The sequence below is a fragment of the Salvelinus alpinus genome, chromosome 10 (genome assembly GCF_045679555.1).
Source record: "Salvelinus alpinus chromosome 10, SLU_Salpinus.1, whole genome shotgun sequence".
NCBI classification, from domain to species: domain Eukaryota; kingdom Metazoa; phylum Chordata; class Actinopteri; order Salmoniformes; family Salmonidae; genus Salvelinus; species Salvelinus alpinus.
Genome location: NC_092095.1, coordinates 23265471 through 23293326, shown reverse-complemented (window position 1 = coordinate 23293326; position 27856 = coordinate 23265471). Strand labels below are relative to the sequence as shown.

Sequence of the window (27856 nt, the reverse complement as noted above, 5' to 3'; positions counted from 1 at the left end):
GGTGTCAAGTGATATAAACAGAAAGTTGTGTTTATTTACATAGGTAGCTTCATTTGTATAGTGTAACAATAATGTGATTAATCTCATTTGAAATTATACTCCGTTGTGTGATTTTCGATGACAACCTGAACACACACACACCGAGACACTAACACACACACGTAATGAACACAACACATAACTTAAAATACATTTCCTATACATTCTTTTAAAGTTTACTTAAATACATTTTGGTTCAATGGAGGTCACACTGATAGTGCAGTAGCCCTGATAAATATACAATCTTGAAATATATTGACTTTCATAGAAACGACAGCCCCTAAAACAGTAAGATACAGTAGTTTGGCATTCTGTTTGCGGGGCTTTTGGAAATTTAACTCTGCCAGTCAGTGTTTCCTAGTGGTACTGTTAAAACAAACATTAGTTTAATCATTCTACTTTTATCGGCATTGATTTGGATGGCTGGTGACCTATAGTTTTGGCACAGCTTTTGAAGGTCCTGAACTGAAACTGGCACTGGCTCACAGTCAAGAGATGAGAGGGTTTCAGTACAGCAGCTCCATGTGAACAAGGGTTTAGTCTCCGTTTTGGGTCAGTGCCTGCGTTTTTGACTTTCTCAAAGTTCAGTTTAGGGTTTTGGAGTCAGTGGGGTTGGAATCCAAATTAGAGTGCTTTGGATACAATGTGGACGGATCGGAGTGATCAGTCCAGAGCCAGGAGTGGCTGTGCCGTGTTGTCCCTGTCAGCTTGCCGTAGGGTACCCGGCTCCACGGCTGACTCGGACCTGAGTTAAACAACAACAGTAAGAGATGGTAATTACTATCAACAGTATAATGGAGAACGTTTAGCAGGGACCAGGGTAATATTGATCAAAGAGAGAACTAGTCATACAGTATCTGTGGTCATGATGCAGTTCTAATACATTACAAGACTAAACATGGATCACCCCTCTTACTATGTCTAAACATAAACTGAGAACCAACCATTTGGGGGGGTAATCCAGATTAGGAAAATAGCACACTGTTTTATATCCTAAAAACACATTTGACTACCAATGGTAAAATGCATGACATAATACTCCTCTCAACTCATATCCATGCGTCAACACAAAGCCTCCCTGCGTTATTGTCTCATTTAGCTACCAGGAAGTACTCATAATATGCTAGGTTATGACTGGTCCAATAAAGATGAGCTCAACAGTCCAGCTGAGGAGGGCAATCCAATGGGGATCAGGCTAGACTAAATCCCTGATTCCCTGCTCTGTGCTGTGCTTTTTAGAGCGCTTTAACACCAGTGGGGGAGCTTAGCGCTCCCCTCCCCTCATCTCCCCTTGTAAGCCCACTGATTAAAATCACCAGCAGATGAAAATGGAGCCTACCCAGAGCTCACTCTGCTAAGGAAAGAGACAGTGGCACAAACATGTCCTTCTGTCTACTGAGATTTAGATATTCCAAATTTAGCTTGGTTTAATATCTTTCAGATTTGATGTGATGATGAGTTTTGCATTGCATTGCATGATTACCCATTCAAATGTTGCTTCAAATATATACATTGAGTATACAAAACATTAAGAACACATGCTCATTCCATGACAGACTGACCAGGTAAATCCAGGTGAAAGCTATGATCCCTTATTGATGTCACTTCAATCAGTGTAGATGAAGGGGAGGAGACAGGTTAAATAAGGCTTTTTAAGCCTTGAGACAATTGAGACATGGATTGTTTGTGTGCCATTCAGAGGGTGTAAGGGCAAGACAAAAGTGCCATTGAACAGGGTATGGTAGTAGGTTTTTGATGCTCAACAGTTTCCTTGACAGAAATGTGGGAAGCATTGGAGTCAACATGGGCCAGTATTCCTTTGGAATACTTTTGACACCTTGTGGAGTCCATGCCCCAACGAATTGAGGCTGTTCTGAGGGCGAAATGTATACCTCATTAGCCTTAATTTTTTTTAATTTTTTTATTTCACCTTTATTTAACCAGGTAGGCTAGTTGAGAACAAGTTCTCATTTGCAACTGCGACCTGGCCAAGATAAAGCATAGCAGTGTGAATAGACAACACAGAGTTACACATGGAGTAAACAATAAACAAGTCAATAACATGGTAGAAAAAAAGAGAATCTATATACAATGTGTGCAAAAGGCATGAGGTAGGCAATAAATCGAATAATTACAATTTAGCAGATTAACACTGGAGTGATAAATCATCAGATGATCATGTGCAAGAAGAGATACTGGTGTGCAAAAGAGCAGAAAAGTAAATAAATAAAAGCAGTATGGGGGGTGAGGTAGGTAAATTGGGTGGGTAGTTTACAGATGGACTATGTACAGCTGCAGCGATCGGTTAGCTGCTCGGATAGCAGATTTTTAAAGTTGTTGAGGGAGATAAAAGTCTCCAACTTCAGAGATTTTTGCAATTCGTTCCAGTCGCAGGCAGCAGAGAACTGGAAGGAAAGGCGTCCAAATGAGGTTTTAGCTTTAGGGATGATCAGTGAGATACACCTGCTGGAGCGCGTGTTGCAGGTGGGTGTAGCCATCGTGACCAGTGAACTGAGATAAGGCGGCACTTTACCTAGCATAGCCTTGTAGATGACCTGGAGCCAGTGGGTCTGACGACGAACATGTAGCGAGGGCCAGCCGACTAGGGCATACAGGTCGCAGTGGTGGGTCGTATAAGGTGCATAAGTAACAAAACGAATGGCACTGTGATAAACTGCATCCAGTTTGCTGAGTAGAGTGTTGGAAGCTATTTTGTAGATGACATCGCCGAAGTCGAGGATCGGTAGGATAGTCAGTTTTACTAGGGTAAGTTTGGCGGCGTGAGTGAAGGAGGCTTTGTTGCGGAATAGAAAGCCGATTCTTGATTTGATTTTGGATTGGAGATGTTTGATATGAGTCTGGAAGGAGAGTTTGCAGTCTAGCCAGACACCTAGGTACTTATAGATGTCCACATATTCTAGGTCGGAACCGTCCAGGGTGGTGATGCTAGTCGGGCGTGCGGGTGCAGGCAGCGAACGGTTGAAAAGCATGCATTTGGTTTTACTAGCGTTTAAGAGCAGTTGGAGGCCACGGAAGGAGTGTTGTATGGCATTGAAGCTCGTTTGGAGGTTAGATAGCACAGTGTCCAAGGAAGGGCCGGAAGTATATAGAATGGTGTCGTCTGCGTAGAGGTGGATCAGGGAATCGCCCGCAGCAAGAGCAACATCATTGATGTATACAGAGAAAAGAGTCGGCCCGAGAATTGAACCCTGTGGTACCCCCATAGAGACTGCCAGAGGACCGGACAACATGCCCTCCGATTTGACACACTGAACTCTGTCTGCAAAGTAGTTGGTGAACCAGGCAAGGCAGTCATTAGAAAAACCGAGGCTACTGAGTCTGCCGATAAGAATATGGTGATTGACAGAGTCGAAAGCCTTGGCCAGGTCGATGAAGACGGCTGCACAGTAATGTCTTTTATCGATGGCGGTTATGATGTCGTTTAGTACCTTGAGCGTGGCTGAGGTGCACCCGTGACCGGCTCGGAAACCGGATTGCACAGCGGAGAAGGTACGGTGGGATTCGAGATGGTCAGTGATCTGTTTGTTGACTTGGCTTTCGAAGACCTTAGATAGGCAGGGCAGGATGGATATAGGTCTGTAACAGTTTGGGTCCAGGGTGTCTCCCCCTTTGAAGAGGGGGATGACCGCGGCAGCTTTCCAATCCTTGGGGATCTCAGATGATACGAAGGAGAGGTTGAACAGGCTGGTAATAGGGGGTGCGACAATGGCGGCGGACAGTTTCAGAAATAGGGGGTCCAGATTGTCAAGCCCAGCTGATTTGTATGGGTCCAGGTTTTCCAGCTCTTTCAGAACATCTGCTATCTGGATTTGGGTAAAGGAGAAGCTGGGGAGGCTTGGGCGAGTAGCAGCGGGGGGGGCGGGGCTGTTGGCCAAGGTTGGAGTCGCCAGGAGGAAGGCATGGCCAGCCATTGAGAAATGCTTGTTGAAGTCTTCGATTATCACGGATTTATCGGTGGTGACCGTGTTACCTAGCCTCAGTGCAGTGGGCAGCTGGGAGGAGGAGCTCTTGTTCTCCATGGACTTTACAGTATCCCAGAACTTTTTGGAGTTAGAGCTACAGGATGCGAATTTCTGCTTGAAAAAGCTGGCCTTTGCTTTCCTGACTGACTGCGTGTATTGGTTCCTGACTTCCCTGAACAGTTGCATATCGCGGGGGCTCTTCGATGCTATTGCAGTTCGCCACAGGATGTTTTTGTGCTGGTCGAGGGCAGTCAGGTCTGGAGTGAACCAAGGGCTATATCTGTTCTTGGTTCTGCATTTTTTGAACGGAGCATGCTTGTCTAATATGGTGAGGAAGTAACATTTAAAGAATGACCAGGCATCCTCAACTGACGGGATGAGGTCAATATCCTTCCAGGGTACCCGGGCCAGGTCGATTAGAAAGGCCTGCTCGCAGAAGTGTTTTAGGGAGCGTTTGACAGTGATGAGGGGTGGTCGTTTGACCGCGGACCTGTGGCGGATACAGGCAATGAGGCAGTGATCGCTGAGATCTTGATTGAAGACAGCAGAGGTGTATTTGGAGGGCAGGTTGGTCAGGATAATGTCTATTAGGGTGCCCATGTTTACGGATTTAGGGTTGTACCTGGTGGGTTCCTTGATGATTTGTGTGAGATTGAGGGCATCAAGCTTGGATTGTAGGACTGCCGGGGTGTTAAGCATATCCCAGTTTAGGTCACCTAACAGAACAAACTCTGAAGCTAGATGGGGAGCGATCAATTCACAGATGGTGTCCAGGGCACAGCTGGGAGCTGAGGGGGGTCGGTAGCAGGCGGCAACAGTGAGAGACTTATTTCTGGAGAGATTAATTTTTAAAATTAGAAGTTCGAACTGTTTGGGCATAGACCTGGAAAGTATGACAGAACTTTGCAGGCTATCTCTGCAGTAGATTGCAACTCCTCCCCCTTTGGCAGTTCTATCTTGACGGAAAGTGTTATAGTTGGGTATGGAAATCTCAGAATTTTTGGTGGCCTTCCTAAGCCAGGATTCGGACACGGCAAGGACATCAGGATTGGCAGAGTGTGCTAAAGCGGTGAGTAAGGCAAACTTAGGGAGGAGGCTTCTGATGTTGACATGCATGAGGCCAAGGCTTTTTCGATCGCAGAAGTCAACAAATGAGGGTGACTGGGGACATGCAGGGCCTGGGTTTACCTCCACATCACCCGAGGAACAGAGGAGTAGTAGGATGAGGGTGCGGCTAAAGGCTATCAAGACTGGTCGCCTAGAGCGTTGGGGACAAAGAATAAAAGGAGCAGATTTATGGGCGTGGTAGAATAGATTCTGGGCATAATGTGCAGACAGGGGTATGGAGGGGCGCGGGTACAGCGGAGGCAAGCCCAGGCACTGGGTGATGATAAGAGAGGTTGTATCTCTGGACATGCTGGTCTCAATGGGTGAGGTCACCGCATGTGTGGGGGGTGGGACAAAGGGGGTATCAGAGGTACGGAGAGTGGAACTACAGGGTCCATTGCAAACCAAAACAATGATAATGAAAACTAGCCTGAACAACAGTATGCAAGGCATATTGATATTTGAGAGAGACATACAATAAGGCATAAAGTGATTGCAGGTCTTGATTGGGAGAGCTAGCTAAAACAACAGGTAAGATAACAGCAGCAATAACAGGGTGCTAGTCTAACACAGCAACAACAGGTAAAAATGGCGACGACTAGGCAGAGAGGGTCGGATTAACTACACACAGATCCTGAGTTAAAGCACAGAGCCGACAGATAAAACACAAATAAACAGAATGGAGTACCGTGAATTAATGGACAGTCAAGCATGCATCAGCTATGTAGCCAAGTGATCATAGTGTCCAGGGGGCAGCCGTAGATGGAGCAGAGAGGCCTCCACTAAGCTAGCACGCGGCGTTTAAAGTTAGTAGCCCGGGGGGTGGTCTGCTCAGACGGAGGGGGTCTGCTCAGACGTGGTCGTGTCGACAGAGAATCCAAGCCAGATGGCGATGGCGAAAGAGAGGTTGTGAATTGTAGAATTGTGTTTGCTAACTGGTGCTAGCTTCGTGGCAGTGGCGCTAGCTGCGCTAGCCGCAAGCTAGCTGTGAGGATCAGAAGCAGTGGCTCAGGGATTACGGCAGGAATCCGGCGTTGTTGTCGAGAGACAGTCCGATGCTGGTAAATTGGTGAGTAATATCCAGGCTAATAACAGGGCTGGTGTCTGTGCAGAAGGTAAAAGCTACTAGCAGCGGCAAAAAAAATGGCTAAATTAGCTTGTAGCTGGTATTGTAGCCCAAGAATTCGCTGGTAGACCTCTTCAGCTAGCCGGCAGATGGGCCTAGCTCGAGGCTAGCTCAAGGCTAACTGGTGCTTGCTTCGGGACAGAGGTGTTAGCCAGTAGTAGCCACTCGGTTGCAGCTAGCTAGCTGTGATGATACGGTGTAATTGTCCAGAGCTTGCGTCAGGAATCCGGTGATGTGGTAGAGAAAAAGCAGTCCTATATGCTCTGGGTTGATATCGCGCTTGCAGACTGGCAGGTATTGGCCCGGTATTGAAGCTGGCTGTGTCCGAGTTGAGGGTGAAGACCGCAGCAGTGGCTAACTGACTACTAGCTAGTAGCTAGTTATCTGGCTAGCTTCTGATTGGGGTTACGGTTCTAAAGTATAAAAAAAATAGCAGGTCCGTGCCACATTGGGTGAGGCGGAATGTAGGAATGTATATTCAGTTCCTAGATGGAAAGTGAAATTAAAATATATACGAAATGTATACGAAAAATACGAAGACTATTTACTATTTACTATTTACACGCGACAGGACAATACAAACACACGTCCGACTGCTACGCCATCTTGGACTCAAGAAGCCTCCATAAACCATTTACCAGGCGTACATACTGTATACTGGACAAAAATATTAACACAACATGTAAAGTGTTGGTCCCATGTTTAATGAGCTGAAATAAAAGATTGCAGATATTTTTTACATTCACAAAAAGCTTATTTCTCTCATTTTGTGCAGAAATGTGTTTATATCCCTGTTAGTGAGCATTGCTCCTTCGCCAAGACAATCCATCCACCTAACAGGTGTGACATATCAAGAAGCTGATTAAACAGCATGATCATTACACAGGTGCACCTTGTGCTGGGGACAATAAAAGGCCACTCTAAAATGTGCAATTTTGTCTCACAACACAATGCTACAGACGTCTCAAGTTGAGGGAGCGTCTAATTGGCATGCTGACTGCAGGAATGTCCACCAGAGCTGTTGCCAGGGTATTGAATGATATTTCTCTAGCATAAGCCGCCTCCAACGTCACAACCGCAGACCATGTGTAACCACGCCAGCCCAGGACCACATCTGGCTTCTTCATCTGCGGGATCATCTGAGACCAGCCACATGGACAGCTGATAAAACTGAGTATTTCTGTCTGTAATAAAGCCCTTTTGTGGGGAAAAACATTGGCTGGGCCTGGCTCCCCAGTGGGTGGGTCTATGCCCTCCCAGGCCCACCCACTGGCTGTGCCCCTTCCCAATCATGTGAAATCCATAGATTAGGGCCTAATGAATTTATTTAAATTGACATTTCTTTATATGAACTGTAATTCAGTAAAATCGTTGAAATTGTTGCGTGTAGCGTTTATATTTTTGTTCACTATAGACTCTTCACAGATCATGTATATGGGACTGTAATTCTATACTACATAAAGTACCTAGTGAAAGTCTACACATTTTGCTGCTTTAAAATTAAGTCTAAGGGATTAAATTAGATTTTTTTCCTACCGATCTACACAACCTACTCCACATTTTCAAAAATAAAGAAACATTCTATAATATTCTCCTAATTCATAATTCATCAAAAATCTAAAATGTCTTTATTGCGTATGTCTTCACACCTTCTTTCAATTAAATTTTCCAAATATTTTACTTTGATTAATGATTAAATTAAGGTAAAATATCTGGAAAAATATCTTGAAATTAGATAAATTACATGTATTAAGCCTTTTTTAGGTTAAAATGAGTTGAATTATATGCCATTGATGTTAGATAATTTAGCTTGATAAGAAAAAATTATGTGAATTATCAATCAATATGAGATATTTAGGCTTGCTTAGATTTCACTTTTTGCATTGATGTTGTCTTGCAGTATTACTCAACGGCCTTGTGGCAAACCGAATGGTTGATTTGGAGTGGATTTTTTAACAAAGGCTTCCTTATTTTCACTTTGTCATACAGGCCAGTAATGTATAGTGAATGCAATGTTGTTGTTCCTCTGTATTTTCAAGTATTGTGGTGGAGGCATCCTGTTATGGGTTAAAAAGTCTGAGGAAAGCCCAGAAGCGAAGCCTGAAGAAACCCTGTCTCAGTCTTCCGGTTACCTAACCCTGGGATAGTGTTTTATTTTTCATCGGGACAATTAAATAAATGTTAATTCCAGAATTGCGTTCCAAGAGGTATTGAGTGTTCCTGAATGGTCTAGTCACAGTCCTGACTTAGATCTGCTTGAAAATCAAAGACATTGTTTGAATATTGCTGTCCAACAATGATCCCCAACCAAATGTATTGAGCTTGAGCAATTTTGCAGAGAGAAAAAACAATGGATATACTGTATGTTGCCCTAACAGGCTGATAAAACCGTTGCGCGCGCGAGCGTTGCAAAATAAATTGAGAAATCTATGTTATTCAATTATTGCGCGCGCCTGCCAATGAGCGTCTGCGTTGCCAAGGGCTAAAATAGAAATCAGTTCTATTTCTGACGCAGATCGCGCTGCAAGTCCTGCCTCTGCCATCTCCTCATTGGTTTATAGAAGCAGGTACCCACGTGCCATATCCTCATTGGTTATACCCACGTGGGTGACTGAAAGACGAACGAGGTCAGTGGCAGTAATGCACCTAATTTATGAAAGTTGCCAATCGCAATATAAAGTCAAGAGAAGAAAAAGCCTGGAAGGAAGAGAGATGACTAGAAACGATTCGGTTGACCGTTTTATGTGTGGTTTAATTGTCGGAGTAGAGGACCTTGTGCATTTCAGGTAAAATAACAACTCAATGTTTATATCCAAGGACAAATTAGCTAGCAACAGCAAGCTAGCTAAATAGGACAAATTAGCTAGCAAGTGCAAGCTAACTAGCTAAATTGCCATAAATGTTTAATGCTTTTCGACCTGTCCCCAAATTAATATAATTGGTTCAGAGTTTGTTTTGATATTTTAACCTCCGTGTCGTGATTGCGTTTGGTGTGGGGGGACAAAATAAATGTATGCACGATGGCGCACGCGCGCAGCCGGTTTGGGTTCCATGTAAGAGTAGTGCAAAGTTGGTAGAATCTTATTCAAAATTATTCACAACTGTAATGGCTGCCAAAGCTGCTTCTACCAAATATTAACTCTGGGGGTTTATTCATTTGGAAAATGTTCTATAATTTTTCTATCACTTTGAAAATATGGAGTAGGTTGTGTAGATCAGTAGGAAAAAAAAACAGATTTTTTTTTTTTTTTAAGTATAATAATTAGAGACGTCCTCCAACAATTGTTTTACTTTTACCATTGAGAAGTGATATTAGAAGTATAATTAAGTAAAGTACACACACTACAAGGTAAAAAAACTGCAAACTTCACGGAGTAGTTTGCAGTAAGGGCATTCAAGGGGTTGGTCTGATGGTAATCTGTGATGTCATCGGGCTCCCACTTGCTTGAGTAGCAATAGAGAACAAAAGAGGAAATTCTATAATATAAATTCTAATTCTATAGTTAAAATATAAATAATAGTGGGCTACTTAGAATACAGTGTTGTTTGACATGACAACGAATGAAAATGTCATGGATGAGTTATTGTGACAGGGTAGGAACCAAAGTGATGTTCAGTGTTTCCTAGGGGACCCTATAATCTTTGGCTACATTAAATCTTTATTCATGTAGCCAACATATTCGTGCTTTTCCTATTCCTCTTTGATTTCGAGGATACTGTTGCACAAACAACATGCTGATTTAGGCCTCCACCAGCACTGGTATAAGGGCTGTATAAGCTAGCTACGTTTGCTCTGACTCAGTACTTTTATTGTGATTAGTGATTAGCAATAGTGGCTAACACTATTTAGCTTAACTTGCTAAGATAATACAACTAGCTGTTTGCAAACTAATATTATAATTATAGAACGCTTGTGGATTTATATTAAGATCAAAGTGGAAACAACATTGTTGTCATCAACATTGTTGCATGTGCTGCATTGACCATGCAGACTGAACGAAAGTGTCTCTTGGTCAAGCAACAACTGCGCTCCTTGAGTGACGGGGTGGGACTAGGTCTATTGAAAATGGCGTGGAGAGAGTGGAGAGGGATGACTCAAGTAGCGGAGTAAACTATGCAAATGGATGTTACACACGGCGTATCACATTTAACAAACCAAACATTCAAATACCGTTATAGAAGGTCAAGTAAAAACCAAACCGGTCCGTGCATCAATACCGGTATATAAACTCAGCAAAAAAAGAAACGTCCTTTCACTGTCAACTGCGTTTATTTTCAGCAAACTTAACATGTGTAAATATTTGTATGAACATAACAAGACTCAACAACTGAGACATAAATTGAACAAGTTCCACAGACATGTAACAGACCAAGTAACAGTCAGTATCTGGTGTGGCCACCAGCTTTGCACCAGATTTGCCAGTTCTTGCTGTGAAATGTTACCCCACTCTTCCACCAAGGCAGAGTGGGGTAACATGTTTCCCGGACATTTCTGGGGGGAATGGCCCTAGCCCTCTCCCTCCGATCCAACAGGCCCCAGACGTGCTCAATAGGATTGAGATCCGGGTTCTTAGCTGGCCATGGCAGAACACTGACATTCCTGTCTTGCAGGAAATCACGCACAGAACGAGCAGTATGGCTGGTGGCATTGTCATGCTGGAGGGTCATGTCAGGATGAGCCTGCAGGAAGGGTACCACATGAGGGAGGAGGATGTCTTCCCTGTAACGCACAGCGTTGAGATTGCCTGCAATGACAACAAACTCAGTCCGATGATGCTGTGACACACCGCCCCAGATCATGATGGACCCTCCACCTCCAAATCGATCCCGCTCCAGAGTACAGGCCTCGGTGTAACGCTCATTGCTTCGACGATGAACGCGAATCCGACCATCACCTCTGGTGAGACAAAACCGCGACTCGTCAGTGAAGAGCACTTTTTGCCAGTCCTGTCTGGTCCAGCGATGGTGGGTTTGTGCCCATAGGCAACGTTGTTGCCAGTGATGTCTGGTGAGGACCTGCCTTACAACAGGCCTACAAGCCCTCAGTCCAGCCTCTCTCATCCTATTGCGGACAGTCTGAGCACTGATGGAGGGATTGTGCGTTCCTGGTGTAACTCGGACAGTTGTTGTTGCCATCCTGTACCTGTCCCGCAGGTGTGATGTTCGGATGTACCGATACTGTGCAGGTGTTGTTGCACATGGTCTGCCACTGCGAGGATGATCAGCTGTCCGTCCTGTCTTCCTGTAGCGCTGTCTTAGGTGTCTCACAGTATGGACATTGAAATGTATTGTCCTGGCCACATCTGCAGTCCTCATGCCTCCTTGCAGCATGCCTAAGGCACGTTCACGCAGATGAGCAGGGACCCTGGGCATCTTTCTTTTGGTGTTTTTCAGAGTCAGTAGAAAGGCTTCTTTAGTGTCCTAAGTTTTAATAACTGTGACCTTAATTGCCAACCGTCTGTAAGCTGTTAGTGTCTTACCGACTGTTCCACAGGTGCATGTTCACTAATTGTTTATGGTTCACTGAACAAGCATGGGAAACAGTGTTAAAACCCTTTACAATGAAGATCTGTGAAGTTATTTGGATTTTTATGAATTATCTTAGAAGTTTAGTAAAGTACGGTTTACCGCCCAGCCCTACTCCACACTGAAGTGAAACAGCAGCAATCAAAGGCTAATGCAACCTCCTTGATCTGATACAACACTAAACACTAAGAATATTCAACAAACCCACAATCGACCCAATTGTCTATAATCTGCCTTAGCCATCCGATCATGGCCATCAGTAGGTTCATGACATGTCAACAATCACGGCTGGTATTTCTTCACTGGATGCTCTGAGGACGATCTCAGATGACCAATAACACACAAGCGTTCCCAGTATCCCTTATCGATGGTTGTCACTATCACCAGTACGACAAGATATCAACAAAAAAAATCTGATTTGAAAATGAACCCTAAACTCAACCATACTCCTGACCATGTGCCTACCTCTAACCTTTAACTAAGACCTCAAAGATACTTTCTGTACTCATACACTTTCACAATATAGTCAATTTTGACTTTAAAGCTTGGCCACATAGATGGAGTCCTCATCTATCCTATCCATCATGAGAGGGAGGTTCATGCTCTCTGCACCAATCCCCCATCCAGGCACGTCCCCTCCAGATGCTGTCCCCTGGGTTAGGCTCCTAATTAGGTGGAGCGTGGCAAACAAATGAGACTGGGGATCCCTGGGATTGGAGCAGACACTGGCCGGGGTCAATGAGAGGGTCTCTTAAGTGCTTTTTTAATTATATCAATTCCGAGAAGCCTGCTCTCCTGAGACCTGATCCTACATGACTTTCTGTTGATTGCAGAGGAAGAGAGTAGTGCATGCGGCCTGCTACCGTGGAGGAGGTTTGTCTATTTTAATGACTGCTCTCTCTCTCGCTCTCTCCCTCTCTCTCTGACCTTCCCCTTTGCTTGAGGACAAAGAATCCATCTACAATACTGTATACTGTTTTCATGTTCAGTCTCTTATAGATAAACCTTTAACTTGTAAAAGGGTACAATTTCGAATAGCTCTGAACCTAAAAGGAATGTCTTTTTTTAGCTGGGGGGGTGAATGTCAAACTGCAGTGGCTCTCTGACTGAGTGAGCTGTTTGGTGGACAGTAGTGGGCAAGACTCAGGCCTAATGATCACCTCAGACTAAAATTGGTATTTCTGAGGATTCACACTAGCCACTGGTCAGTGGTCAGTCCCATAGAGGTCATTATCTGAAAGTCTGTGGACTGCGTAATTGCTCTGGCAGACTTCAAACAATCGGTCGATACTAATGAAGAAGAATGTCAGCGAGACACTGGATTGATCCGTTTGTGTTCTCTAACTTTCTGTTTCGCTTTTTGTTAACTTCTTGCATTACTATACTGTAGCTAGTGTTGCAAAAAAGGGGAATATTACCCAAATTCTTTTATATCCCCCCAAATCCCATATATTCCGATGGATATTTTCCATCTGAAAAATTCCTGGAATTTTGCAACCTTTTCTGTAGCTCACCTTTTCATAAGTTTGTTGGCACATTCCTTATCTCCGCCACCATAGCTCCCTTTGACATGGAGGGCGTCGTAGGTGAGTGTGTACTCCGTCTCGTCGTTGTAGTTGGGCCCTAAGAGGGTCCGTGCCCAGATGCCCATGTCATAGGGCGGCAGCGTGCCACCGAACTCAGACGGCAGACAATCGGGTAGGATAAGCTGGTGTAAACTGTTGAGGTTGTTCCCGTGGAGGAAAATCTGTTGGGAAGAATTTTTAAAAATCGGATTTATTTAAATTTGTATTCACATTTGTTTATTTAATGTATTTATTTATCTGGTGTTCAAATTTATTCAAGGGAGCCCTGGCCAATACGTTTCATAACTCTCTTACTTCTTATTTTTAACCAGTGTCATCAGACACCCCTTCAAACATTTGACGCTAGAAGCTGTATTACAAATATCTTTTAGTTTTCCCATTAATCTAACCTGCACTATCCTGAGGAAAAGTTTAAGTTGAAACTACCCCAAAATATGTGAATCTCAAATACTCATACTACGTCTTAGCTCTATAAGTGCAGACTAAATGATATATCCCCTTTGTGTAAACTTACATTTTATTCAACTAGCAAAGATATTTAATGACATCTCTCGATCTGGCTTTGTCAGCTCAGTAGTGTTCCACCTCTACCAGCCCTGAGCTTAACCACTCAATATGACTGCAACAGTTACAAAGAGGTGGAGAGAAAAGGGTAGGGCACAGAGAATGTAACTGAAGTAGTGAAAAAGGCAATTACCCTTTTCCTAGTCTTGTCCTTGAGGAAAGGCTTGATGATGGTGTACATGGCGTGGATATACCAGGGCTGGTTCACAAAATGGATCCCACCGAAGCGAGCAGGGAAGCTGTCCTGTAGTGAAGTAGGGAGGGGAATATAGGTTGAGTTATACTCAAGTAAAGTATGATTTCATAGGTTGTTTCATTAACTCTGCTTGCTTTGAACTCTATTATTTTAGTTACAATAGAGACTTGAAATACCATAGCATAATAATTTAAAAAAAGTTAAAATCTTAATATGAAATAATATGATAAAATGGTAGGCTAAGCCAGTTCCTCTGTCCTTCTCTATCGTTATAGCTAAATTAAATGGCATTCATTATTTTATTGAAGAGGTTTTTGGACAGAACAGTACAGTACCCTGCAGCAAAAGGGACAAAGGGGAGCAGCGCAAGATCATGACAGAGCTTCCAAGATACTGATTAGGAGGATTTCCGTTGCTGTTTAAAACTCTGCTGGCCATCTACAGTGTGCAATACTGCCTCAGTGCATTGCTTGGGGATGCCCCTTCCACCCTTGTAATCGACACCTTTAACGATTGCGGTGTAGCATCAACAATGCAATCCCCATGACAAAACCATGTAAATACAAGGCTTATGGTTCAGTTATTAAGACAAAGGCTGAATCATTCAGCAGATTATGAGTCTCGCAAGATTTCATTTTGTGAAAGCGTTTTTTTTTTTAAACAGAAACTCAGCAAAAATGAAACGTCCTCTCACTGTCAACTGCATTTATTTTCAGCAAACTTAACATGTGTAAATATTTGTATGAACATAACAAGATTCAACAACTGAGACATAAACTGAACAAGTTCCACAGACATGTGACTAACAGAAATTGAATAATGTGTCCCTGAACAAAGGGGGTTCAAAATCAAAAGTAACAGTCAGTATCTGGTGTGGCCACCAGCTGCATTAAGTACTGCAGTGCATCTCCTCCTCATGGACTGCACCAGATTTGCCAATTCTTGCTGTGAGATGTTACCCCACTCTTCCACCAAGGCACCTGCAAGTTCCCGGACATTTCTGGAGGGAATGGCCCTAGCCCTCTCCCTCCGATCCAATAGGTCCCAGACGTGCTCAATGGGATTGAGATCCGGGCTCTTAGCTGGCCATGGCAGAACACTGACATTCCTGTCTTGCAGGAAATCACGCACAGAACGAGCAGTATGGCTGGTGGCATTGTCATGCTGGAGGGTCATGTCAGGATGAGCCTGCAGGAAGTGTACCACATGAGGGAGGAGGATGTCTTCCCTGTAACGCACAGCGTTGAGATTGCCTGCAATGACAACAAACTCAGTCCGATGATGCTGTGACACACCGCCCCAGACCATGACGGACCCTCCACCTCCAAATCGATCCCGCTCCAGAGTACAGGCCTCGGTGTAACGCTCATTCCTTCGATGATAAACGCGAATCCGACCATCACCCCTGGTGAGACAAAACCGCGACTCGTCAGTGAAGAGCACTTTTTGCCAGTCCTGTCTGGTCCAGCGATGGTGGGTTTGTGCCCATAGGTGACGTTGTTGCCAGTGATGTCTGGTGAGGACCTGCCTTACAACAGGCCTACAAGCCCTCAGTCCAGCCTCTCTCAGCCTATTGCGGACAGTCTGAGCACTGATGGAGGGATTGTGCGTTCCTGGTGTAACTCGGGCAGTTGTTGTTGCCATCCTGTACCTGTCCCGCAGGTGTGGTGTTTGGATGTACCGATCCTGTGCAGGTGTTGTTACACATGGTCTGCCACTGCGAGGACGATCAGCTGTCTGTCCTGTCTCCCTGTAGCGCTGTCTTAGGTGTCTCACAGTATGGACATTGCAATTTATTGCCCTGGACACATCTGCAGTCCTCATGCCCACTTGCATCATGCTTAAGGCACATTCACGCAGATGTGCAGGGACCCTGGGGATATTTCTTTGGGGGTTTTTCAGAGTCAGTAGAAAGGCCTCTTTGGTGTCCTAAGTTTTCATAACTGTGACCTTAATTGCCTACCGTCTGTAAGCTGTTAGTGTCTTACTGACCGTTCCACGGGTGCATGGTCATTAATTGTTTATGGTTCATTGAACAAGCATGGGAAACAGTGTTTAAACCCTTTACAATGAAGATCTGTGAAGTTATTTGGATTTTTACGAATTATCTTTGAAAGACAGGGTCCTGAAAAAATAAAATTTCTTTTTTTTCTGAGTTTATATGCACTGAACAAAAATATAAACGCAAAATGTTGGTCCCATGTTTCATGAGCTGAAATAAAAGATCCCATACATTTTCCATATGCAGAAAAAGCTTATTTCTCTCAAATTTTGTGCACAAATGTGTTTACATCCCTGTTAGGGAGCATGCAATTAGCATGCTGACTGCAAGAATGTCCATCAGAGCTGTTGGCAGAGAATTTAAGTTAATTTCTCTACCTCCCTTTGGCAAAACTGACCACGACTCCATTTTGCTCCTCCCGTCCTATAGGCATAAACTCAAACAGGATGTACCCGTGACGAGAACTATTCAACGGTGGTCTGACTAATCGGAATCACGTGGACTGGCAGCCTCAGAAAATAATATCGATTTATACGCTAATTCGGTGAGTGAGTTTATAAGGAAGTGCATTGGAGATGTTGTACCCACTGTAACTATTAAAATCTACCCTATCCAGAAAGCGTGGATAGATGGTGGCATTCGCGCAAAACCGAAAGCGCGAACCACCGCATTTAACCATGGAAAGATGACTGGGAATATGGCTGAATACAAACAGTGTAGTTATTCCCTCCGCAAGGCAATCAAACAAGCGAAATACCGGTATAAGGACAAAGTGGATTCGCAACTCAATGGCTCAGACACGAGATGTATGTGGCAGGGTCTACAGGCAATCACAAATTACAAAAAGAAAACCAGCCACGTCACGGACACCGACATCTTGCTTCCAGACAAACGAAACACTTTATTTTCCCGCTTGTGGATAATACAGTGCCACTGATGCGACCCGCTACCAAGGACTGCAGGCCCTCCCTCTCCTTCTCCGTGGCCGACGTGAGTAAGACATTTAAACGTGTTAACCCTCGCAGGGCTGCCGGCTCAGACGGCATCCCTATCTGCATCATCAGAGCATGCGCAGACCAGTTGGCTGGTGTGTTTACAGACATATTCAAACTCTCCCTATCCCAGTCTGCTGTCCCCACATGCTTCAAGGTGGCCACCATTGCTCCTGTACCCAAGAAGGCAAAGGTAACTCAACTAAATGACTATCGCCCCGTAGAACTCACTTCTGTCATCATGAAGTGCTTTGAGAGACTAGTCAAGGATCATATCACCTCCACCTTACCTGCCACCCTAGACCCACTTCAATTTGCATACCGCCCCAGTACGTCCACAGATGATGCAATCGCCATCACACTGCACACTGCTCTATCCCATCTGGACAAGAGGAATACCTATGAAAGAATGCTGTTCATTGACTACAGCTCAGCATTCAACACCATAGTACCCTCCAAGCTCAACGTTAAGCTTGAGGCCCTGGGTCTCTGTGCAACTGAGTCCTGGACTTCCTGACAGGCCACCCCCAGGTGATGAAGGTAGGAAACAACATCTCCACTTCGCTGATCCTCAACACTGGGGCCCCACAAGGGTGCGTGCTCAGACCCCTCCTGTACTCCTTCTTCACCCATGACTGCGTGGCCATGCACGCCAACTCAATCATTAAGTTTGCATACGACACAACAGTAGTGGGCTTGATTACCAACAACGACAAGACAACCTACAGGGAGGAGGTGAGGGCACTCGGAGTGTGGTGTCAGGAAAACAACCTCTCACTCAACATCAACAAAGTTGATGATCGTGGACTTCAGGAAACAGCAGAGGGAGCACCCCCCCCCCATCCACATCAACGGGACAGCAGTGGAGAAGGTGGAAAGTGTTAAGTTCCTTGGTGTACACATCACGTACAAACTGAAATGGTCCACCCACACAGATAGTGTGGTGAAGAAGGCGCAACAGTGCCTCTTCAACCTCAGGAGGCTGAAGAAACTTGCCTTGTCACCTAAAACCCTCACAAACTTTTACAGATGTACAATTGAGAGCATCCTGTCGGGCTGTATCATCACCTGGCACGGCAATTGCACCACCCACAACCGCAAGGCTCTCCAGAGGGTGGTGTGATCTGCACAATGCATCACCGGGCGCAAAGTACCTGCCCTCCAGGACACCTACAGCACAGGAAGGCCAAAAAGATAATCAAGGACAACAACCACCCAAGCCACTGCCTGTTCACCCCGCTACCATCCAGAAGGCGAGGTCAGTACAGGTGCATCAAAGCTGGGACCGAGAGACTGAAAAACAGCCTCTATCTCAAGGCCATCAGACTGTTAAACAGCTATCACTAACACAGAGAGGCTGCTGCCTACATACAGACTTGAAATCATTGGCCACTTTAATAAATGCCACTTGAATAATGTTTACATATCTTGCATTACTCATCTCGTGTATATACTGTATTTTATACCATCTATTGCGTCTTGCCTATGCCGCTCGGTCATCGCTCATCCATATATTTATGTGTATATATTCTTATTCCATCCCTTTACTTAAATTTGTGTGTATAAGGTAGCACTCGCAATAACATCTGCTAACCATGTGTATGTGACCAATAAAATTGTATTTAATTTGATTTAAGCTGCTTCAACAGGGTTTTAGAGAATTTGGCAGTACGTCCAACCGGCCTAACAACCGCAGACCATGTGTAACTACGCCAGCCCAGGACCTCCACATCCAGTTTCTTCACCTGCAGGATTGTCTGAGACCAGACATCCGGACAGCTGATGAAATTGTGGGTTTGCACAACATAAACATTTCTGAACAAACTGTCAGAAACCGTCTCAGGGAAGCTCATCTGCGTGCTTTTCTTACTCACCAGGGTCTTGACCTGACTGCAGTACGGCGTCGTCACTGACTTCAGTGGGCAAATGCTCGCCTTTGATGGCCACTGGCATGCTGGAGAGGTGTGCTCTTCACGGATGAATCCCGGTTTCAACTGTACCGGGCAGATGACAGACAGCGTAGCGTGTATTGTGTCGTTGTAATGTCTGCTTCCAACTTACACTCTCAAACACGTAGATCCCCTGAACGCAGCTCACTTTCCAGCTCAGACTCTCAAACACATAGATCCCCTGAACGCATCTCACTCTCCAGATCCCAATCACCTGAATTCTGATCACCTGTTCACACACCTGTATGCCAGTATCACACACTATTTAGTTCAGTTCTTTGCACCCCGTCATTGTGAGGTATTGTTTGTTTTGTGACACACTTCCATTCGGAGCTCTGTTTTTCCCCGTAATTTAATCCTCACGTGTATGATAGTTTTTGCCTGCCTCACTAACGACGCCTTTTGCCTATTCCCTGCCTGTACTTTAGCCTATTGGATTTCCTGTTATCAACCTATTGCCTGATCTCCCGGACTACGTTACTAGTCTTTTCCCTGCCTGTACTGTTGCCATTTTGGACTCCCTGTGTATAACCTTCTGCCTGCCCCTGGACCCAGCTACCTGCCTCCTCCTGTGGTCCTTTACAAATAAACGCCTGCTGCGCCCTGCGCTTGAAACCAGTTCTCTGTCTCCCATCGTGATCAGTACAGTCGTGTTGGCGAGCGGTATGCTGATGTCAACGTTGTTAACAGAGTTCCCCATGGTGGCAATGGGGTTATGGTATGGGCAGGCATAAGCTATGGACAACGAACACAATTGTATTTTATCGATGGCAATTTGAATACACAGAGATACCGCGATCAGATCCTGAGGCCCATTGTCGTGCCATTCATCTTCCGCCATCACCTCATGTTTCAGCATGATAATGCACGGCCCCATGTCGCAAGGATCTGTGACTAACAGATGCATATCTGTATTCCCAGTCATGCGAAATCCATATAGAACTTATTTCAATTGGCTGATTTCCTTATATGAACTGTAAAAAATCTCTGTGAAATCTTAGAAATTGTTGCATGTTGTTTATACTTTTGTTCAGTATAGTTTTATGCAAAGAGGTAAACTACTACCCAGTTTATTGTACAGTCTCTGACTTATTGCCATTGCTAAATAATTCCCTCATAAGCCATAAGCATTTGGTGTTTCTATTACACAACACAATTTTTTAATGAAATTCAGACAAAAAAGCATATTCCCTGATATCTCCACTGTCTGCTTGCTGATCGGCCCATATAATGTGTCCACATCACTCAGTGTCTGAGTAGCATAGCATTTGAGATCAGGGCATACACTAACCACTGTGCTTTACCTTGTTACTTAGCAACAGGACATCCCATCTTTATGTAGGCCTACTATCGTCATATTATCGAGTAATCTTTATTTACTGGTAGTCATATGCACTGCAAGGCAGAATACTGTCTATTTATATCTGTCCTTAGAACTGATAAAGAAGGACCCTGAAATTATGCAACAAAAACGTTAACTGTAGAATCGGCCATATGTGGTGTGATGGCTCCACATATTGCATGTGTCAAATTGCAATTGTCCAAAAATCCAGTAGAATAGACTTGGGTTGAATATTCAGACCAGAGCATAGAGACACATTAAACCATAAAATCCATCTTCATTTCAACATTCAGAACAGGCACTTATATGATCAGGACAATAGGTGCTGATGATACCCATCACTTTCCACATTTTCTCTCTACAGCTAACCAATTATAGAGGTAAGAGAGTACAATCCAACTTCACAATGCAACCATGATCTAATTCACCTTAATGCTGATTACTTAGCTACATTTATCTGCTTTGGGTCGATTCAACCCAGTCAGTGCTGGGTGGTGATCATTAGGGCACACCATAGCAACATGAAATTTAGCATTTCTTATTGGACATGTTCAGATACTGTAGCGCCTCACTCTGTTTCAGACCGTTTTGTTCTGTTTAATGTATACTGAACACAACCCTGGTCACGCCTACCTGCAGGCCTTCGATTGCCAGTTTGAGAATGTTGGGCGTGAGCTTGGATGCCTGCTTGAAGGAGAAGTTACTCCAGTCGATGATCAAGATGAAGCCGTTGATCTGGAGTTCTTGGTTCTCTATGAGAACCTCCAGGGAGAGGAGGATTGCTCGGAGGATGTCTGTGAAAGAGCTCCTTCACAGAGAGAGAAACATACATCAGATTGGGATACAATGCAGAACAATCCAGCACTGTTCTGTATCAAGACTATTACAATAATTCAATCCAGGACAATCCAGCACTGTTCTGTATCAAGACTATTACAATAATTCAATTATTTCTGTCCCGGGTCTGCTGGGTCTGACCATTGAGTGGGCCAGAAAAGGGCCGGAGTAAAGTCTTTGGGCAAGAGAGTGGTTGTTGTTTCGCTGTTTAGTTTCAAATTTAAATGTTTTAAGTATTCTATCAAATCAGTATCGATCAGTAGCTACAGTACAATTGTTTACTTGATTAATGAAACAATTACAACAAAGAAGCCATTTCAGTGAGACAAATGTGCCTACTAAAATATCTATGCACTCACCTTCCCTGGTCCCAGTTGGAAGCAAATAGGATGAGTATCTTCCTGCCATGCTGATCCGGAGTCTCCAAGACACCTGGGAAGCCGTCCATCAGAGCCCTCTTGATTCCCGGGTCGTCAACCTTGAAGCTCTGGAACATGTCCAGGTTCTGCTGGCGGAATTGAAAATACTGGGCCAGGAGCCGGAAGGTCTCTGCCTGGTTGAACTTGCGCGCCCGCAGAAACCTCAGGATGAAGTCGTCATCGGTGCGCAGAAAGCCGATGTCGGGCCGCGTCACGATCATGTCGCGCACCTGCTGGATATCCGCATGGAGGGTGTCAGGGTTCTCGTTGAGCTCCTGACGAGCTTTCTCTGTGGTCTCGGAGCTCAGGCCCGCTTGCAAGTGAGTCATTATTTTGGCTTTAGTCAAGTTCACACTCTCTCTATATCTGGGTTTTGGCTAAATATTATTGTAGAGATCTCCTTAGTAAACAGTCTTGATTTCTGTTCTGTACATTTTTGGTGGCGTCTCACCGGCACACGCGTCTCTCCAGTACACCACCTCCTGAACTGTGTCACCTGTAGTGTTTAGCCTATGAAGAAAAGATATGGAAGATTTAGAGTAAACTGGTCCACCAGTAGACTAAAAACATTCATCCTTCCTTCTTCTCTTCTTTAGAGTAGGCCTACTTGTTGTGTGTATGTACTGACATGTATGTGTAACTGATTGATGCACACACATTACATGTTAATGTGTTTAAATGTATGTAAATTGTAAAGTATTTTGTCTGTAATGTCTTTTTCGTTATATGTCGGCTAATGGGGATCCTAATAAATCCAATTGGCTAAGCACTGATCCAACACAACTGGATAGGAGAAAATATTTGTTCCACTTCATATCTATCACAGATCCAATCAGGTCAGATCAGTAAATGTTCCAAGGAAGGGACAGAGAAAGGTTACATTTTTAAAGTAGTCGAACAGGGCCCTGGTTTGGGAAATGCATAAGGGCTGACCATTTCAACATCATACACTGTTCAAGTTGGGAAGGCGGGTATTGCTGACATCATGGACAAACCCATGGGCTACATTTTCTTGTGCATGGTCATCAGGTCAGAGTTCAAATATAACAGGCAGTACATTTTCCCAACCAACAATAAGCCTACCAGCTATGGATTTTGCACTGTGAAAAACCCAAATATTATGAAAATACAGTGCATTCGGAAAGTATTCAGACACCTTCACTTTTTGCACATTTTGTTACGTTACAGCCTTATTCTAAAATATATTAAATTGTCTGTTTTCCTCATTAATCTACACACAATACCCCATAATGACAAATCAAAAACAGGTTTAGAAATTTAAAAATAATAATAATAAGAAACTGAAATATCACATTTACGTAAGTATTCAGACCCTATACTCAGTACTTTGTTGAAGCACCTTTTGCAGCGATTACAGCCTCGAGTCTCCTTGGGTATGACGCTACAAGCTTGGCACACCTGTATTTGGGGAGTTTCTCCAGTTCTTCTCTGCAGATCCTCTCGAGCTCTGTTAGGTTGGATGGGGAGCGTTGCTGCACAGCTATTTTCAGGTCTCTCCAGAGATGTTTGATCGCGTTCAAGTCTGAGCTCTGCCTGGGCCACTCAAGGACATTCAGAGACTTGTGCCGAAGCCACTCCTGCGTTGTCTTGGCTGTGTGCTTAGAGTCATTGTCCTGTTGGAAGGTGAACCTTTGCCCCCAATCTGAGGTCCTGAGCGCTTTGGGGCAGGTTTTCATCAAGGATACCTCAGTACTTTGCTCTGTTCATCTTTTCCTCGATGCTGACTAGTCTCCCAGTCCCTGCCACTGAAAAACATTCTCACAGCATGATACTGCTACCACCATGCTTCACCGTAGGGATGGTATTGGCCAGGTGATGAGCGGTGCCTGGGATCCTCCAGACGTGATGCTTGGCATTCAGGCCAAAGAGTTTAATCTTGGTTTCATCAGACCAGAGAATCTTATTTCTCATTGTCTACGAGTCCTTTAGGTGCCTTTTGGCAAACTCCAAGCGGGCTGTCATGTGCCTTTTACTGAGGAGTAGCTTCCATCTGGCCATTCTACCATAAAGGCCTGATTGGTGGAGTGCTGCAGAGATGGTTGTCTTTCTGGAAGGTTCTCCCATCTCCACAGAGGAACTCTGGAGCTCTGTCAGAGTGACCATCGGGTTCTTGGTCACCTCCCTGACCAAGGCCCTTCTCCCTCGATTGCTCAGTTTGGCCGGGCGGCCAGCTCTAGGAAGAGTCTTGGTGGTTCCAAACTTCTTCCATTTAAGAATGATGGAGGCCACTGTGTTCTTAGGGACCTTCAATGATGCAGGAACGTTTTGGTACCCTTCCACAGATCTATGCCTCAAGACAATCCTGTCTCAGAGCTCTACGGACAATTCCTTCGACCTCATGGCTTAGTTTTTGATCTGACAGGCACTGTCAACTGTGGGACCTCATATAGACACACGTGTGCCTTTCCAAATCATGTCCAATCAAGTTGTAGAAACAACATGCACCTAAACACAATTTTGAGGCTCATAGCAAAGGGTCTGAATACTTATGTAACAAAGTATTTCTGTTTTTTTATTTTTTAAATAAATTTGCAAACATTTATAAAAAATTGTTTTCACTTTCTCATTATGGGGTATTGTGTGTAGATTTGAGGATTTTATTTAACCCATATTTCAATAAGGCTGTAAAGTAACAAAATGTGGAAAAAGTCAAGGGGTCTGAATACTTTCCGAATGCACTGTATACCGAGGTTATTAATATAATTATTATTTAATAATAATAATCATAATCGGAAATAAAATCACAATGGTGTTATTTGCTATTTATTTAAATTTTACATTTGACTTAGCAAGACTGACATAGCCAATCGAATGCCATTACATTAGATTGCCTGCTGGTCCAAGCAGGTTCTCCGTGACAGTGACGCTCACCAATTACGGGTCAAACGCTGCGAGGGCCTCTCCCTATTTATTTATTTATGAAACATTACCTCATCTCCCTTGCTATTCAGAGATACAATTGTGAATAACATGCCAAATATTATGCCATTGCTCAATAACATAAAGTCCTATTCCATCTGCCGTTCACGGATTAATTGCGTTACATGACGTTCCGCACCGACCGCAATGTGAATCAGGACGAACTGCCATATACCCCAAAGAAAACCTGCCACATATTGATAAACACTTTTTATATACAAATGCTATAAATCCACATTGAGATAAATGAAATACTTACATGAACACCACGCCCTGTAAAACCAGCCAGGTATCCGATGAAGCGCAGGACTGCACAGCAGAAGTATCATTCCATTGATATTTATAAATACTGGCCATAAAGGGGTTTCAATAAATAATATATAGCCTATTTTTATCCAGTTGGCAAGGAAAACGTAAATAAAGAAAAATATAATATTTCCTTGAAAGGCTATCAAGTAAAAAAATATTTGAAATCCTGTAGCCTAAAGGACTGCGTTGTCTGAATGTATTCTACGGTGTAGGCTGCCTGAAAGGATGCTGTGCCCCATAAACGGAACAGATTGGCGGCCATGCGCGGCTGGGTCTGCTTCGATGACGGTTGTACGCACTCTGCCTGGAGGACGAATACGAGACAAACTGAGAACATATAGTGATGGAGACTCACAGAGGTGGGGAATCACCCCGCGGTGCTTAATTCCGTGTGCCGCAAAGTATCACACCATTCTCACGACGTAAACCATAGGCTATTCTCATCCGATTGGTCTTTTCAAGTCTCCAATAAAACATGTACGTAGTCTCCATCAGTTCCGTTCTCGGCAATTGCGCCCAGTTGGTTAGAATATGGTTTCTGAAGGACGCGCGCATCGCATCCCATGTCCAGTTCAAGCACAGTGGATTTTTTTTCACATTTGACAAATAAGCCTATAATCTTTGCCTTTTCACTAGGCCTAATGCAACTTATTATAGCCTATTGTACAATGCCAGAATAAGCATACTATACTTTATTAAAGTATATAGGATAGGTTAGTCTACTTGGGACCATATAGATCTAATCATGAGTTAGGGTCAATTCCATTTAAATGATGTCAATTCCAAATAGACTTCAAACGTGCCATTTTTCAAAATAGGATTTTATTTCTTGAAACCTACTCTAACTAATAAGAAGTAAGAGTACCTTAACCCTAACTGGTGAGATACAGGAGACAGCAGCTTAAAGTCATTTTAGGCAAACTGAGGGCAGCAGTTCATCATGAAAAGTCTTCAAAGTGTGCTCCTTAGCCTCCTCTCTGGTGAGTTCATCATCATATCTACAGAGCATTCAGTAAAGCTTATTTGAAGAACACTGAATGGACACTGTCAGTTGCTAAACACATTAGATTTGCTGTTGCTTTTCACTTATTGTTCTTTGTGCTGAACCAGCTAGTAACTAAAGGGCAGTTGTGTGTCTGATGTGAACTTGTGATCTCTCTCCAGCTGCTGTGGGGAGTGTGTCTATTATGGATGGGATCTTTGCATCTGGATATGAGGGAGGAGAGGCAGAGATCAGGTGCTACTATGGCCGTGGGTACGATAACTACTAGAACTACTCTGATATTGTAGTTAAAACTCAATGTGGTGTTCGCCACACTGAGAAAGGCAGGTTCTCTCTGTATGGTGACACAAAGAGAAGATTATTCACTTTAAATGTCACCAACCTGACCCTAGAAGACGCTGGGGCATACTGGTGCACAGTGAGGAGAACCTTGACAGACATCGATACAGAAATCAGACTGGAGGTAGTCAAAGGTAAGTTCTCTTTTTCTTTGTGTATTTTTTTGTTAATTTATTTTTTTACGGATTTGACAACAACAAAAACATCAACACAAACTGACATGTTCAACAAAAGGGGGGAGTTGTTAAATAAATAAATAAATAAATATTACAGATTGAGTTGGATAGAGTCCAAAATGAGCAGCTCTGGTCCAGTTGATAGAGTAGCAGTGGAAGCCTTATGCAGCCTGAGCCTTACCAATATAAGAATGTTTAAAAACAGCCTGCAGCAGCAGGCTGTCTACACTCATTGAGAGCGGGCTCCTAAATGCTCCTTTGGTTGGCGGTTGCAGTAAAAAAAATCTATATATATTTATTACATATTTAATATATACTGTATTTATAATATATACTGTATATATTTCATAAAAAAATGTGTCTGACCCTGCTTGTTTCAGTGTGACACCCTGAAGTGCAGAAAATGTCTGTTAAGAAAGTCCCTCTGTCATACCACCATGGTTTGGAGGATGTCGTTGGAGACAAAGTTACATTACTGATAATCTGATTGTGACCTTATGTGTTTCTGTGTGTTCCTTGTGTAGCTGGGGTCTCAGTGGGGTCAGGGTTCATCACATGGAGAGGTATGGAGGGAGGAAACACTCACATCAACTGTACTTGTGAACAGGACTCTGAGGCATTCCCAAAGTACCTCTTTAAAGGAGATTACGGAATTGAAATTCTCATTAAAGTCCAGTATGGACTTATAAAGGGAGATATGCACTATATGACGACACAGAGAGAAGAGTCTTCACTATGACCATTGATAACCTGAACCTAGAGGATGCTGGGACATAATTGTGTGGATGTAACGGTATTCCTCTTCCTCTTCATCCGAAGAGGAGGAGCAGGGATTGAACCAAAATGCAGCGTCGTGATATGACATGATTTATTAAAGTAAAGACGAAAAACACGAAAACACTTAAACAAACTACCAAAACAACAAACGACATAGACGCACCTGAACATAAGAACTTACATGACACGAAGAACGCATGAAACAGGAACAGACTACATAAACCGAACGAACAAACAAACTGTAACAGTCCCGTGTGGCGTAACATACACAGACACTGACACAGGAGACAACCACCCACAAACAAACAATGTGACAACACCTACCTTAATATGATTCTCAATCAGAGGAGATGAAAACCACCTGCCTCTAATTGAGAACCATATCAGGTACCCATTAAACCAACATAGAAACACAAAACATAGACTGCCCACCCAAACTCACGTCCTGACCAACTAACACATACAAAAACTAACAGAAAACAGGTCAGGAACGTGACAGTGGAGTGGAATTGTCAGGATTTGGCCAGGATTGTTCAGGTTTTTGGTCACTAGATGCCCCCATTGCGCCTTTTTTGAACCTTTTGTTTTTCCCTTGTTCTAATTATTATTTGCACCTGTGTGTCATTTCCTTGTAGGTATTTAAT

At 43.8% G+C, this 27856-nt stretch overlaps 1 protein-coding gene across 1 annotated transcript; it reads right to left on the bottom strand.

Moving 5' to 3' along the window:
• Window positions 1–4: 4 nt before the first annotated feature.
• LOC139531739 (clavesin-1-like) lies at window positions 5–25465 on the bottom strand. The gene is made up of 6 exons (XM_071328496.1): window positions 24868–25465; window positions 21609–22178; window positions 21046–21220; window positions 14065–14175; window positions 13296–13528; window positions 5–784 (listed from the first exon to the last, which is right to left on the bottom strand). The coding sequence occupies exons 2-6, from the start codon at window positions 21995–21997 to the stop codon at window positions 703–705; spliced, it is 990 nt and encodes a 329-aa protein (XP_071184597.1). The 5' UTR covers window positions 21998–22178; window positions 24868–25465; the 3' UTR covers window positions 5–702.
• Between the last annotated feature and the right edge of the window lie 2391 nt (window positions 25466–27856).

Coding starts and splice junctions, on each gene's coding strand:
- LOC139531739 (XM_071328496.1), bottom strand. CDS start 21,997: ATGACTCACTTGCAAGCGGGCCTGAGCTCCGAGACCACAGAGAAAGCT. Junction 14,176..21,045: donor TGGCAATCGAAGGCCTGCAG/GTAGGCGTGACC, acceptor ACTTCACTACAG/GACAGCTTCCCTGCTCGCTT. Junction 13,529..14,064: donor AGGACAAGACTAGGAAAAGG/GTAATTGCCTTT, acceptor TCTTCCCAACAG/ATTTTCCTCCACGGGAACAA.